The 16,400-nt window shown below is 39.7% G+C and overlaps 1 protein-coding gene across 1 annotated transcript; it reads left to right on the forward strand.

Moving 5' to 3' along the window:
- The first annotated feature begins 3,380 nt into the window (after positions 1–3,380).
- Positions 3,381–10,133, forward strand: SMIM43 (small integral membrane protein 43). The gene is given in 3 exon segments (NM_001384275.1): positions 3,381–3,691; positions 4,512–4,678; positions 8,631–10,133. A coding segment is annotated over 1 exon segment (192 nt). The 3' UTR covers positions 3,573–3,691; positions 4,512–4,678; positions 8,631–10,133.
- Positions 10,134–16,400: the final 6,267 nt, after the last annotated feature.

The following is a 16,400-nucleotide window of genomic DNA, read 5'->3' on the forward strand; positions in this document are numbered from 1 at the left end:
GTTTTGCCACCTGTTAACTGTGTGGCATTAAGCAGGTCACTTAAATTCTCTGTGTTTCAATTTCCATCCTTTGATTGCTTAGGTATTTGGATGGCAATGTGCCAAATGGTATATGCCTTTTCTACCAAACACTTTATTGATTTTGAGTAATATATGCAAAGTGTGTAAGTAATGCTTTAGCAGTTAGTATTTGCATATGCAAGCTGCCATTAACCAGTATACTTTGTACAATAAGGAGATCTACTGGAAAACCAATGGAAACTTACTGAATGGAAGACAGGCAGAGAGCCAAGTTTGGGAAAAGGGCAGGAGTCAAAGATGCCACGGAGGCAGGCAACAAGAGCCACACCCAGGTCACTTCTGGGACTGGTCTGGCTTTCAGAGCTCCTCTGCTACCGGGATGCTTCTGACCTCCAAACATTTTCTCCTGTTCTATCTGCTCCCAAGTTTGAGAGTCCTGGAATCAAGGATGTTTGGTTGAGTTTCTTGCACGGCTCTTCCTGCCCTTCTCCCTGCACTGTATCAGGAGTGGGTAAGAGATGTATTTGACCCTCTTGGTTTCCATAACAGGAGGTGGCAGTGGAAAGCAGTCACTGGAATCCATCCTTCTGTCAAGATTAGATAAAATGGAGAATTCTTACCAGTAGGAACATGTGGTGTTTCTGCATAGAAAAAAAAAATCACAAATCTCTGCTTTACTTACATAAGACTTCAAATTTTCCTCAGTAGCTCCATGAGCCATAGTATAATGGTAAATAACAACTGGCTTGCTGGCCCTGATTTGTAGCATTTGTACATTTCCAAGGGCAAACACTCCTACTGTGGCCAATTTCAGGCTACCTGCATGACATCTAAACACAGTTGAGAAGAGAGGTACAGTAACATACTATTATATAATATTTTAGCCATACAGCTACAACACATGTACATAACTTCAAGGGCACAGATGATAGGGAAATGTAAAATAATTCAGAAGTAATGAGTTTTAAGTATTTATTACCTTTGTTGTTAATATAATTTATTTAATTGTAAATTTGTATGATCTAATTTTTAATAATAGCTATATTTTAACAAATGGCTTGCAAAATTTTCAAAAAAATTTTGTGAACCAGCTCACCAATGCCTATGAGATGGATCAATAATGTTATTTTTTTAATATATATATTTTTTTTATTTATTTATGATAGTCACACAGAGAGAGAGAGAGAGGCAGAGACACAGGCAGAGGGAGAAGCAGGCTCCATGCACCGGGAGCCTGACGTGGGATTTGATCCCGGGTCTCCAGGATCGCCCCTGGGCCAAAGGCAGGCGCCAAACCACTGCGCCACCCAGGGATCCCAATAATGTTATTGAGAGAGAGATTTCTTACACAGTGCAAGGCTTGGTGAGAGGCCTAGGACCTGGACATTTTGTACAGTACATTTTTATTCATTGGGGATCCTCAGTAACAGATTAATAATAGTATCTGACATTTATCTAACAAAACATATTCTTATTCAACATCCCATTCATTTATTATTCTCACAACAAACCCAGGGAAAAGGTAAGCAAGGTATATTACAGGTGAGGGAACTGAGAGAACTGAAGTGAACACTGACAGATGGAGTGGAAACTCGATTTGGGTCCCTGAGACTTCCAGTTCACAGCGTATTCCATATCATCCTGTTTCTTTGAATCCTTTCCCACTCTGGAACAGCCATTTATTATGGGCAGAGCAGTAAATAATCTGTGAAGTGTATGTCAGGCCTTATTTCCTGAATTCTGCCCAGGGGGCCCTCCTGTATCTTTACAAATAAAAAAATGAAATAAAATCAGAGGCCCACAGAATGGACAATGGTAATGTGTTGCATTAGCAGTGTTGATGGCCAGACTCCAAGGTGGCCCCATTAGCCATCCTTACCCCTGGTGTTCATGTCCTTGGACTCCTTCACTGAATAAGGAAGGCTATGTGTGTAACTAATAGAAGTGACATCACAGAAGTGATGGTATACCACTTTTTAAAATATTTTATTTATTTATTCATGAGAGACACAGAGAAGCAGGCTCCTCATGGGGAGCCCGATGTGGGACTTGATCCCAGGATCCTGGGATCAGGCCCTGAGCTGAAGGCAGTCGCTCAACCACTGAGCTACCCAGATGCCCCGGTATACCACTTCTTAAGCTAGCTGCAAAGAGCACTGCAATTTCTGCTTTGGTCTCTTGGGTCACTTGCTCTGGGGGAGGCCAGCACAGTGTTGTAAGCACACACACACAGCCCACATGGCAAAGAGCTGAGGCCTACCAGCAACAGCTAGCACGACTTGTGAGCCATATAAGTGACCTACCTGGGAAAGGTGGAAGTGGATACTCTAGTTCCATTCAAACTTCCAGGTGACGTGGCCTTGCCTGACATCCAGCTGTAACCTCATGAGAAACCCCAGGCCAGAATCACCAACTTAAGTTCTACCAAACTCTTGACTCTGAGAGTTTCTCAAACAGTGTGAGAGAACTAATTTTTGTGTTGTCTTAAGCCACTAAGTTTTGGGTAATTTGTTACACAGCAGCAGATAAACTGCATTTCTTTACAAGCTGCACTAGATCTGCTATGGGTGATCTTAAATACAGAGAGGTGTTAGGGACTTAAAGGCACATCTCAAGTAATCGTTTATTGTTTCGTTTTTGCTTTCCACCAAGGAAATTCAATTTCAAGTCAAGGTTCTGAAGCTTTGTACAATATAACTTTTGAAATGCATTTTGTTCTTAATGTTTTCCTAAATGACCTCTTGTTGTCCACAAGAAGAGCACTCTCTTAAGCGCATCTGCAACTCTGAAGGGCAAGGCAACCTGAACTGGAATTCACTGGCACTGTTAAGTCATCTCATCATAGCCCTTTAGACCCCCCACCTTCACTACTATTTCTAATTCTTTTGGGTTTCTGGGCCCTGGCAGCTTTTCCCTTTGGGAAAACCAGGACCGGGGGAAAAATAATCAAAGAAGTTAATTGGGAAGGGAGGGGGCCTAGGGACCCATTGGATGTTGGGGGTGGAAATCTTAAGCTCGTTTGCAAACCACCAGCCCCAACACCCCTTGGGAAACTGAGCCTTGACCCGTTCTCCAGGTGTCCCCGCCCGCTAAATTGGCTCCTAGAAAAATCCGCTCTCCTCTCCAAGAGCTCAGGAGAGGATCTCAGCGAAGCGGGAGGCTCTTGTGCCTGCTGGGAGAGGCGGAGCTGAGATTAACCAGCTCCTTGGCGCGTTTCCTCCGAGCTGGGGGAGGTCGAGCACCGACGGGGAGTAGGCGCCCAACCTGGGGGGCCCGTCCGCGGGCGGAGGAGACCGGCAGGTGGGGAGAGCGGGCGGCAAGCCTTGCGGGCACTGCCACGGAGCGCCGGCGCCTCCAGCATGGAGTGGGAGCTTAACTTTCTGCTCTACCTGGCGCTCTTCTTCTTCTTGCTCTTCTTACTTTTCCTCCTGCTCTTCGTGGTCATCAAGCAGCTGAAGAACTCCGTGGCCAGCACGGCCGGGGCGCTGCAGCCCGGGCGTCTCTCCGTGCACCGGGAGCCCTGGGGCTTCTCCCGCGAGCAAGCGGTGTGACCCGTAAGGCGCGAGCGCCCGCGGGAGGGCGCGGAGCTGCGCGGGCGCCGGCCTGGCTCTCAGCCTCGACTCCCCGACCGCCAGGTCCCAGGGCCAGGCCAGGTTTTAAACTCCGGCAGGTGCGTTCGGGTGTGCGAGGGGTCGGCGGTGGGGCGAGTTCCCTGGCCCCTCGGGGGGGGGGGGGCTCTGGGCTGGAAGCATGCTCGGTTGCCAGGCTCGGCGGGTGTATGGGGTCTAGGCTGGTGCTGTGCCCGCAGGCACCGACCCTCCGCCTTTCGGGGTGGGGAGCGATGGAGACACAGACGTTCAGCTGTCGGAGCCGGGATGGCTTCGGGCACCTGCAAGCTCTTCCTCCCCGCCCCACTGCGTTTTAGCTTGTCCGGAAAGCATGAGAACTAAATCATTCAGTTAATTCAATCCAGCCACTTCCAAACCAAATTCGATTCCAAAAATCGCATGTCAACGTAAATGTCCAAATTATTGAGAGAGTGTGGGCTCTGGGACAGGAAGCGGGAGGAAACAGTGCACCCCTCGAAGTATGCCAAATACTGCTTTCAATGTCTTTGCGCTTTGCTAGACGCTAACTGGGGTTCCTCTGACCGTGCCCGAGAGGATGCAGTGGCCCTTCTTCCCCGTAATCTCTACTCTTGTAGCCACCGACTCATTGATGCCTTCAGAGTTGCCACAGCAGGTGGATTTAGAATCTGGAACAGGCGGGAGGGTGAGCGTTAGCGAGTCATTTGGGAGATGCCTTGGGGTGGTGAAAAGAGGTGCTGTTCACACATTGTAGGGCAACAGGAAAAAAGAGGACGGGGAGGAGCGAGGCTGTCGTTTCAGGTTGTAAGACTAGACCGTTTGCCAGAAGATTGGCAGGCAGCATTAAACATATTAACGTGCCCTAAGCATCCTCCAGGCAATGTCAGCTTGGGGGAATAACAGTTTCATCTTTCAGACGCTTTTTCTTCAATTTATGTCGTCTCGAGTTCTGGAGTCGAGCTGTTGCCCTGGGTTGGTGCACTGAAGGCCGCCACTGCAGTTACAGCCGGCAAGGAGCGCCCCTGCCCAGAGAGGACCCCAACCACCCGAGTTGGACATTTTCTGTAATGGTAAGCAGGGGGGCCTCCTTGATTTCACTTTGTCCCTGGTTGTAGCTGAACTTCTAAAGACCCAGAGCCTAAAACAGTGAGAGGTTAGGATGGAGGAAGTGGGTGCAATGAAAGGGCTCTCTCTCTCTCTCTCCCTGTTAGAACCCAATGAGCTCTCTACTAGAACTGAGGCACCCTACTGATTCCTAACTGCAAGAATCAGTGTCTATGCAGAGGAGCATAGAAATTAGGATGGGATGTGAGGAATGTTTACAATTATAATAATCATTTTGGAAAACAGTACAGGGGGTCTTGGAGTTAGTTGAAATACACAATGCAGACATAATTTGTCTTCTGTAAGGGAAGATTCTGGTTCAGTCATGTTAAGGTGGGATAAGCTGTCCATGTCATGACTGGATATTGAAAGCATTTATTAATTTTAGGTACAGGGGTCATGTAGAGAGGATAAAAACAACAAAATACTAAGTTTTGCCTAAGTTGACAATATGAAAGTGAAGTGGAAGATTATTTTGATAATTCAAGGGGAGGAAAAATACTGTCATGTTGGTAAATGATTATGGGGAAAATTTTCTGGCTGAGACATTCAGATATTTTCCCCTACTTCTATTTCATTTTTGTGTTTTTAATGAAGCATAGGGATGTGTGTATATATATTTCTCTTTATATAGAAGCATATATGTAATTCTCTCTATATAAATAATTCTATATCTCTATCTACCTGTCTATACTTCTCTTTATCCAGGCCATAGTACGATTTGTTTTGAATTTCCAGTTTGAATCCTGGAATCAACTGCAGTGACTCTATCTTGTATTTTTTTTATTTTTTATTTATTTATGATAGTCACAGAGAGAGAGAGAGGCAGAGACACAGGCAGAGGGAGAAGCAGGCTCCATGCACCGGGAGCCCGATGTGGGATTCGATCCCGGGTCTCCAGGATCGCGCCCTGGCCCAAAGGCAGGCGCCAAACCGCTGCGCCACCCAGGGATCCCTCTATCTTGTATTTTGAACAATAGTTCTCTAATTGTTTGAGACCCCTGCAGTGACTTTTAGTTATTGGGTTGGATGATTAATATGGACATTGAAGATGAGTGTGGGAGTAGTTTATTAGCAATTACAGTTGTTTACAAGGATGGAAAACAGTCACTTCATACTTTATAAATAACCAGAAGGCAAATTATTTTAACTACCTCCTTGACTTCTTGAGTTTGTAATACTTTAATCTTCCCAGTGGTGCAGCTGGCATCCAGAGGTTTAAACCTACCCTTACTCTTCTAGAGACAAGACTAGAGAACTCAGGGTGAGTAGTTTGCTGCCATCCCTGTGTAAAGCCAAGCCCTGTATGGTTCTACTGACTCTGCTTTCTGTGAAAGGAGTGGTCACTTTTCTATCTTGTGCCCAGTGCCATTTTATAACCCCCTTGTAATCTAATTATTAGTTGCTAAATTCCCATTTGTCTCAGCCGAAAAAGAAAAAAAAGAATATTTATTCCTGTTATTCAGTCTCTGCTTGAAACTTGGCCCTAAACTCTGAAAATTAAAGTCCCTCTCATTTGCTCTCAGAACTTGCTGCTGTTAATCTCCTACTTTGCCTTTGCTTAGTTAGGCACTCTGCTTTTGAATCTTGGACACCCGTATATAAGCTGCCTTTTTCTTTTTTTTTTTTTTTTTTTTATTTATTTATTCATGATAGTCACACAGAGAGAGACAGAGAGGCAGAGACACAGGCAGAGGGAGAAGCAGGCTCCATGCACCGGGAGCCCGATATGGGATTCGATCCCAGGTCTCCAGGATCACGCCCCGGGGCCAAAGGCAGGTGCCAAACCGCTGCGCCACCCAGGGATCCCTAAGCTGCCTTTTTCTATTCATTTATTCAACTATCGTTTTTCCAAAACTCAACAAAGACCGATCTCCTAAATTAGAACTGCTTTTGACCTCACTTTTTTTTTTCTATCTGTATATTCTTGATATAATGCTCTGACACCCACAATGCTCTAGATTCCTAGTTTGTATGTGTTGGCTGCTCTATCTGTTGACCACATTCTGATCCTGACTATCACTATACCAAGTCTATTTTTGAAGATGGTATGCATGTGGGCTAGACATTAAAACATTTGAAAAGTCAGGAATGTTTAAAATAACTGCTCATTATACAAGTATAACTTGATCATAGAAAATTCTTATGTTCTATTTCCAATGAACAGTTTTTAGGGATTCTTCAGCAATGTTAGAAGCTGAGTTGAATTTCTTACATTATAAGGAAATAGGCCATAATTCAATTATTAGGAAATACTAGTATATTACTTCAAGTTTCCTTATTTCATTGTTGTCTTTAAATTTCAGTTGTTTGAAATGACTTCAAATCTTATTAAGATAATCTTGATTGTTTCTCTGATTTCCAAACCTGTAAGTGCAATGAATCAGCAGTTCCGCTTGGAAAGATAACCATTTTAAGTTGAATGAGAATGACATCACACTCACACCTGCAAAGTCTGAAATGTCTAATAAAGTAGATTCCTATGTTTGAACTTCAATTTTGGGGCACAGCTGTAGATGCAGGACGGATGCCATCTGGTGCAGTTCCACAGAAAAAGAGATAAAATTTACCCAGAGTGTGCCATGCACTGGCTTTTCTGGGAATGACAAGGTGCCAGGATTTGTTTTTGGTTCATTTGCAGGGGTGGAAACTTGGAACTAGGTGAGTAAAATACATGCAATATCTCCATTTATAGCTTGACATTTTGTATTTCCAATTTTGTTTATACTTTCAAAATAAGTGCAAAAGAGTTAACTTTTAAAAAAATGCCCCCCCAAAATAAAAAAAATGCCCTCAAACTTAAACATTGTAACTAGTTAAAACATTTAGGATAGCGGGAAATGTTTACTTTTTCTAACTCATAACTACTAAGCTAGGGACTTTTAGAATACTAATGGTACTAATGCAGTACATGGAACATATTTACAGAGTACTGCACTTTGGTTTTAATTTCTATAGCTACTCTGAGGTAGATGTGCTTATTTAAGCTAAAACCACAATTAAAACTCTGGTATCATTAGCAAATCACTGTCAGGTGTCTGTGTCACATACAAGGGAAAGTTAAAAATTAAGCTGCAGATCTTTGAGGTTAATTTTTTGGTGGGGAGGTTTGAATCAGTGGAATAAATTCTCAACTCTACATTTCTTATTGTGTCCACACAAAATAAAATTATAGATTAAATAATGACCTGATTAATTATCTGAGTAGTTAGCATCTTAGTACGTAGGAATGGGGGCAATCAGAGGGCAGACGTGTGCTTAAAACCATAGTCAGAACATAATAGGCACTCAGAAAAATACTTCCTGATGAATTAAGCTAAAAATCCTCTTATTCTCCTTAATAGTAGCTATTTTATGTAATAACCCTAATGATTTCTTCCACCATTGTGCTATATAGACATGGGTAGGTTGAAGTTAAATTTTTTTTAAAAAATTTATTCATGAGAGACACAGAGAGGCAAAGGCATAGGCAGAGGGAGAGCAGGCTCCCTGCGGGGAGCCTGTTGCAGAACTGGATCCTAGGATACTGGGATCATGACCAGAATGGAAGGTAGGCACTCAACCACTGAGCCACTCAGGTGCCCCTGAAGATAAAATTTTTTACTTAACTTTTGTTTTATTAGTATGACTCTATGAGGTTACTTGAACTTTATTGAATATATATAGATTCTTCAGGCAAGTTGGGTTTTTTGTTTTGTTTTGTTTGTTTTACATTAAAATGAAATCTTGCTTTCCTATTGGGAATTAAGATGGATTGCTATCTCAGTAATAGAGGAGGAAGTTACTGGACCAAACTGTAGCTTATACATATAAGAATAGTATAGTAGGAGTTTTGTTTTGTTCTCATGTGTCAAGGAGGTTAGCTCACAGATGTCAGGGTCAAGGTAGCCCCTGAGGTTCCTCTGGCTTTTCCCTTAGGTTCCAAGATGGTTGCTGCAGCTCCCCCAAGAAGTTGAAGGAAACTGAAAGGGGAAACAGGGCGCATCATTTTGATTCTGCTTCCTCTTAAAGAACTTTCTCAGAAGCCTAACAACTTTTACTTACATATCATTGGCTAGACTGTCATATCTGCAAGGTTGCATGAGAACTGTCATTTTTGTAGCTGGACATATGACTGCCTTCGACAAAAAAATCTGAGGAGATCTAAGGAAAAAAGATTGATGGTGGATCTTTGGGGGAACAAACTAGCAATCTGTGCCCTGACTACAAAATACAGTTTTAAAGGAACATGATGATTGAAAGAGAACAAAATTGTAACTCATTCACAATTAATAGTACTCCAAGCAACACTGCTCTGCTCAGAGAGTGAGCAGAGTGAAGACATCCTAGGTTGTTTTCTTGAAACACCTGCCAGGACTGGCTTTCCCAGCCAGCCAGTATGGTTGCCCCACATCAGGATTTCCTAGAAGAGGACCCTGGGAACCTGTACACTTCCTTGAAGGACATAATCTATAGAAGTTTGGAATGGGAGAAAGAATGCGCTACCTTGCTGCTTTCCCATCTGCCTCATGTATCTCTAATTTTCCTTACAGATTTTTGGTAGCGTCTAGTTTGTGTTTGATCCCTGGAAAGGGATCATCCCTTTCATACATAGGAGAAGTTAATCTGTGTAAAGAAAGGCTACTTTACTCCCTTCTGTGACTCCACCACCCATCTAGGAATATCCTGGGAGAAGAATTGCTTCTCAAAGCTGATTCCATAATCAGCCTACATCCTGCCTAAGCAAAGGGAGAAGAAACACTTCCCACATCCCAAGGCTGTCCAAAAGAACTTTCTGTGATGACAGAAATGTTCTATATTTTCACTGTCCAATATGGTAGCCACTAGCCATGTGTGTCTAGTGAATGCTTGAAATGTGGCTAGTGTGACCGAGGAAGTAAACTTTCATTTTACTTAATTTTAAAACATTAAAATGTGGCTAGTGGCTGTTGTGTTGTGCAGCACAGTACACAACCTTCTTTTTCTTGTGTTTTATAACCACCTGGGAAGGGTTTGAGCCAGTCATGTGCTTGATGTTCCATGGTCTTCATTATTCTACTTGGTCTTTGAACTTGTGTCCCAGGGAAAAGGAAAAATGGAATCTTGGAACTAAATTCAAGATGTTAACTTGACATCTATACATTGTATGTATTTCTGTATAAATGGAATGATCTCCTAGGAATAGGTCCTGTGATTGATTTTTGTGACAATTGATGATGGAAAAATGGTGGTTGTATTGGTCCACTTAACATTCCTAGTGAATATTATGTGTTCCTAGTCAGAGTGAGTCAGCAGGAATCATTTTGCTCTGTTGCACAATTCATTCTGGTTTATTTTTGTAATATTGTGGCTGCTAAATGATTATTCCATGTGTGTTTTTCAAAATACTTAGTGGTTTATATTTTTTAAAAGGCTGTGAAATAAAAAAATATATGTAACTCAGTTATTGTGTGTGTGAATTATTCTTACGCATAATTTTTAAAGAGATAGGATGAGATTAATGGACAGAAGGAAACATTTATTTTTATATCAGATTTTTTAATGGGCATGTCTGTATGTCAATTTATCTTTTAAAAATATTAAATAATATTTTCATCATATGCAGAGTTTGGGTAAAATATTAGGGTGGTAATGGTATTGGGGTAATTTTTTCCTGGTTGTTTTTCTATGCTGAACATCACTTGGATCTTGTTTCTCTACAGTGCCCCGTTTGGGGTTGTCTTTTATTATTGAGTTATAGGAATTCTTGATATATTCTAGATACTATTGATTTATTGCATATATACATTTTTAAAAAACATATTTTATCTATTTATTCATGAGAGACACACAGAGAGAGGTAGAGACACAGGCAGAGGGAGAAGCAGGCTCCTCTCAGGGAGCCCAATATGGGACTCGATCCCTGGCCTCTGGAATCTCGCCCTGAGCCAAAGGCAGATGCTCAACCCTGAGCCATCCAGGTGTCCCAATGATATATATGCTTTAAAGCAATTTTATCCTAGTTTGTGGCTAGCCTATTCATTTTCTTAGCAATGTTTTTAAAAGAGATAGCTTGAATTTTGAAATTAGATGTATCCACCTTTTTTTTTAAGATTTTATTTATTTATTCATGAGATACAGAGATTGAGAGAGAGAGAGAGAGAGGCATAGACAAGGCAGAGGGAGAAGCAGGCTCCACGCAGGGAGCCTGACATGGAACTTGATCTTGGGTCTCTAAGATGGAGCCCTGGGCTGAAGGTGGCGCTAAACTGCTGAGCCACCCAGGAAGCCCTGTATCCACCTTTTTATGTTTATTGCTTTCTAGGTGCTAAGAGACTTTTGCCTATCTTTAGGTCACAAAAATATTCTATGCTTTTTTTCTCTACTAGAAGCTTTACAGCTTTAAGTTTTACTATATCTGCTACCCATCTTAAATTAATTATTGTGTAGAATGAGATGAAGATTAAAATTCTTTTTTCTACCCATTTCTTGAAGAGACTTTTCTCTCCCCATTAGATTGCTTTGGCATCCTCATAAAAAATAAAATGATCATGTATGCGTGGGAATATTTCTGGGCTCTCTGTTGACTTCCACAAGGTTATTCTCATCCATTACAACACTGTCTTGATTACTGTCGTTTTATAATCAGTCTTGGTATTCACTACAAAATGTTATCGAATCTGAACTTTAATAATAAACTACTAAAGTCTTGGTCTACGTGCAAAAAGGGGCTCCAGTAATTTCAGTTGAAAATGGTCAAATGCAATAAGAGAACCCCACCCCAATACCACGCTTCTTTTATTCTTGATCCTAGTTCTACCCTGATTCTAGATTTGGAGTAGTACGTGGTGAAAAGGGATGTCCTTGTGTTTCTACTTACCTGCATAACTAGTAAATATCTTTTTTTCCCTGTCTTTAGAATTGAGAGCAAACTACTTTTAAAAGGGACTACATTTTCTACCATATAGAAAGCTAAAGTGATGCAAAACAAAACAAAGCACAGAAGTTCATGTGTTGCTAAAATCTCATCTTTGTTATTAATATAGTATTAACCACAGATTGAATTGCCTGGCTCAGTATTAGGACATTCATTTTGATGTTTACCCTAACCTCAGTGGTATATTTGAATGTTGGGATATCTGATCATGCTTCTTAGAAATTTATCTAGGGTGATTTGATTGGTACCATGACCCATGCCCCTTTTTACTTGCACGCAGTTTTCCAGACACTACTTCTTGTCCTGTACACATCTCAACTTGGAACTCACTGCAGAGTCTCAACCCATTAGAGGAAAAGTGAATGGTCCCCTCCATCTCCAACTATGTAATCTCAGTCCCTCCTTGGAGCTAACTGTTAACAGTTTGAGGTATATCTTTTGAAATGAGTTTCTGTGTATTTGCCACTCATAGTTAACCAGTCACATTCATTCATATTTGCATGCAGATACACAAAAGGTTTTTTTTTTTTTTAATATAGATGTCAGAGTATTGAGAGTCTACAATTTGCTTTCTTCTCTAATATATTGTGGCAGGTTGTATTTTCCAAAAGATGGCCAGAACAGTGTCTCCCATTTCACATGCTCTTACAATATGATTTAATATTGAGTTGGAGAGTCTATATCCCCTCTCTTTGAATTTGGGCAGGCTTGTGACAACAGAAAGAAATGACACTGTCTGACTTAAGAAGCTAGGTCAGAAAAGCAATGCAATTTCCCCATTGTTTGATGAAATACCCACATTTGGAGCCCTGATTTCCCATTAAGATTGAATTATCCTGAGGCCATCATCATTCTCTGAAGAAGACCATGCGGAGAGGCCCTGTGTTGGTGCTCTAGTTCAGAGCCCCAGCTAATGAATAACTCCCAGTTGAGGCCCTACACTTTATGGAGTAGAGACCAGCCAGGCTCACTGGACCCTGTCTGAATCCTAATTGTTTTAAGTCACTAAGTTTGGGAGAGTTCATTACAGCCATAGTAACTGGAACATATGTTTTAAAAATTTTCATGAAAATAGAATCATCCTTATTGTTTTAAATTGTTGCAGAGAATCCTCAGCAATTCATTTAACAGATGAGCTATTGATGAACATTAAGTCTGTTGCAAATTTTTCTAAGGTTGTATTCACAGAAGTATTTCTGGGTCAAATGGTTTGGAAATCTTAAGAGTCAGTAGATACAGACAGTCTCCATCCTAAATGACTGCCAGAATATATCAATCCACTCTCCACAGTATTGACAGTATGGGTCTTTTAAAAATTTGCCATTATAGTGAATAAAAAATACAATAAAACCTTATAGGTTTGATTTGAAACATTATGAGGGATTTGTTCCTCTTGTGTTTGTTTTGTTTTAAGGGTGGCAAGGGGCAGAAAGAGAGAGAAAGAGAGGGAGAAAATATTAAGGAGGCTCCATGCCCAGCATGAACTTAACATGTGGTTCTATCTCACCACCCTGAGATCATGACCTGAACCAAAATTAAGAGTCAGATGCTTAACTGATGAGCCACCCAGGCACCCCTGTTTCTCATGTTTTATGTTTATTGGCCACTTTAATTTCTTCTTCTCTATATGTCTATTCAAATCCTTTACCCATTTTTAATAGGTTGTTTATATATATAGTACAGATATATAATGGCTATAATACAGATATATAATGAATATTTCAAATGGCCATAGATATAAAATAATTAAATATATATATACAGTTATTAGTCACTTGTCAGTTGAAAGCTAAAATTGTTTTCTCCTGGTGAGTTGTGTATGTTTTAACTTTGTTTTATTTGTTTATTTTATTTATTTATTATTTTTCAAATTTTTATTTAAATTCTAGTTATTGACATAGAGTATAATATTGGTTTCCACAGTAGAATTTAGTGATTCATCACTTACATATAACACCCAGTATCATGAGTGCCCTCCTCAATACCCATCTCCTTCCATCAACCCTCAGTTTGTTTCCTATAGCTAAGTCTCCTATAGTGTTCTTCTTCCTTCCTTCTTTTCCTTTCTTTTTTTTCTCCTTCCTTCCTCCCTCCCTCCCTTCCTTCCCCTCCCTTTTTCTTTCTTTCTCCCTTCCTTCTTCCCTCCCTCTCCCTCCCTTCCTTCCTTCCTTCCTTCCTTCCTTCCTTCCTTCCTTCCTTCCTTCCTTCCTTCCTTCCTTCCTTCCTTCTCATATGTTCATCTGATTTATTTCCTAAATTCCACATATGAGTGAAATCATCTGCCTCTCTCTGACTGACTTATTTTGCTTAGCATAATATACTCTTCCTCCATCCACATCATTACAAATGGCAAGATTTCATTATTTTTGATGGCTGAGTAATATTCCTGTGTGTGTGTGTGTGTGTGTGTGTGTGTATGTGTGTGACAACTTCATCCATTTGTCAGTCAATGGACATTTTAGTCTCTTTCCATAGTTTGGCTATTGTTGATAACGCTGCTATAAACACTGAGGTACATGTACCTCTTCGAATCAATATTTTTGTATCCTTTGGGTAAGTACCTAGTAGTGCAATTGCTGGATCATAGGATAGTTATATTTTTAACTTTTTGAGGAACCTCAATACTGTTTTCCAGAGTGGCTATACCAGTTTAACTTTGTTTTTTATTTCATCGTACTGAAGTTTAAAATTGTATATACATAATGTTTAATCTCCATAACAATACACTGTAGTAGAACAATTATCTCCCTCATTTTATCTTCATTATTCAAAAATTTCTTGGCTATTATGCAGTGTGTGTGTGTTTCACATAAGAAGTTAAGAATCAATTTATCAATTTCCGTTAAACAAAATTCCTTTGGATTTTGGTTCAGATTGCATTGAATTTCTACCTCAATTTTGGGGAAAAAAATTAACACCTTTTTTGTATACTTTAGTGATGGCTTAGATTGTTTGTTTCATATGGGCAATCTTGGATATTCCTGATTAAGTTTATGTTTAAGCATTTTATAGTTTTGGTTGATGATATATAGAGGATATTTAGTAGTTATTGCTCATAAAAGAAGGCAATTGATTTTTAAAAAAGTTTTTATTTATTTATTCATGAGACACACACACACACACACAGAGGCAGAGACAGAGGGGGAGAAGCAGACTCCCTGTGGGGAGCCTGATGTGGGACTCGATCCCAGGACCCTGGGATCATGCCTTGGGCCGAAAGCAGACGCTCAACTGCTGAGCCACCCAGGCATCCCGAAAGCAATTGATTTTTGTACATCATCTCATATCTGGCTCTTATTAAACTCTTCTGTTCATTGTAATAACAATTTTTCACTGATTTTCACCTGGATTTCCTAGGTAGTCAGTCATACTGTACAAATACTGAGTTTTATTTCTTTGCAACCTGAATTAATGCAGTTTATTTCATTTCTTTTCATTTAATCATGACCAGGACAGCTAGCATGATGTTGAATACTACTGGTGATAATGGGCATTCTTGTCTTTTATCTTATTACTAATTTAAATGATTATACTTCTAATGCTTAACCTTTAAGTATTATATTTGCTACAGGTTTCATATATTTTCTCATCATTTTTTCCTTTTCATTTTTTCATGGGAATGCTTGTTTGTTTTTCTGACCTGTTTTCTTTTTCTCAACTATATGTTGTGAGCAGCTTTCCAAATCCAGAAGTATATAAATAAATAATTTTAAATGTCTGCATAATATTTCATTGAATACACATACTAAAATTTATTTACCTAACATTGTATTAATAAACAAGTGTATATATGTAATATGTTAATATATATAAGCTACACTGATTTAAATCTCTGTACAAACAATGTTCACATCTGTTTGATTCATGGCAGTTGGATAGCTTGTGTAAATGTAGTTATCTAACTAACTTTATTGTACAAATTCTTTTTTTTTTTTTTTTTTTTTTTTTTTTATTGTACAAATTCTTAAGGCCTGAATTGCCCTCCAGAAAGGATACACCAATTTATGCTGCCATCAACATGAATGAGTATGCCCATTTCCCTCTACCCCTGTCAACTCTGTGTTTTGAGGATTTTTTTAATCTACAAATTTGATAGGTAAAAAAGTGATTATTTGTTGCTTTTATTAGCATTAATTTTGGTATTAGTTTCAACATTGAAAATTTCTCTTTCTTCTTTTGTGAGTTGCTATTCATATCTTGCCCTTTCTTCCTATTGGTGCATTCTTTAGTTCCTTATTGATTTTTTGTTGATATTTCCTTTTATTCCCTTGGAGAATGTTATTTTATTTTATTTATAAATAGGAAAACAATGAGGCTAAATCACACTCCCCTCTCTAATTTCCATTCTCCATTTCTTCTTTATGGTCACTATGTTCTTATGTATACTTCTGGACTTATGAAATATATATTCATGCATATATATCCTTTTTATTCACACGAACGAAGCTACACTATTTGCATGTTGTTTTGTATCTTACATTAAAAAATGTAACAAATATTCCCTATTCATTTATTCAGTAAATACTTATTGAGCACTCACTATATACCAGGCACAATCCTAGTTACTTGGTATATATCAGCGAACAACAAAAAAAGAATTCCTTCCCTCATGGAGCTTACTTACATTCTGTTTGTAGGGCTGCCTGTTTTTAGCTGTTCTATAGTATTCCATGTGTACAGGAAGCATAATTTACTTATCCAACTCATTCTTAATAGATATTTAGTTGTTTCTAGGCATTTGCTATTACCAACAATGCTACATAATTTTTTGACATAAATCTTGAATCAATATG

The sequence above is a fragment of the Canis lupus genome, chromosome 19, assembly GCF_011100685.1.
Source record: "Canis lupus familiaris isolate Mischka breed German Shepherd chromosome 19, alternate assembly UU_Cfam_GSD_1.0, whole genome shotgun sequence".
NCBI classification, from domain to species: Eukaryota; Metazoa; Chordata; class Mammalia; order Carnivora; family Canidae; genus Canis; species Canis lupus.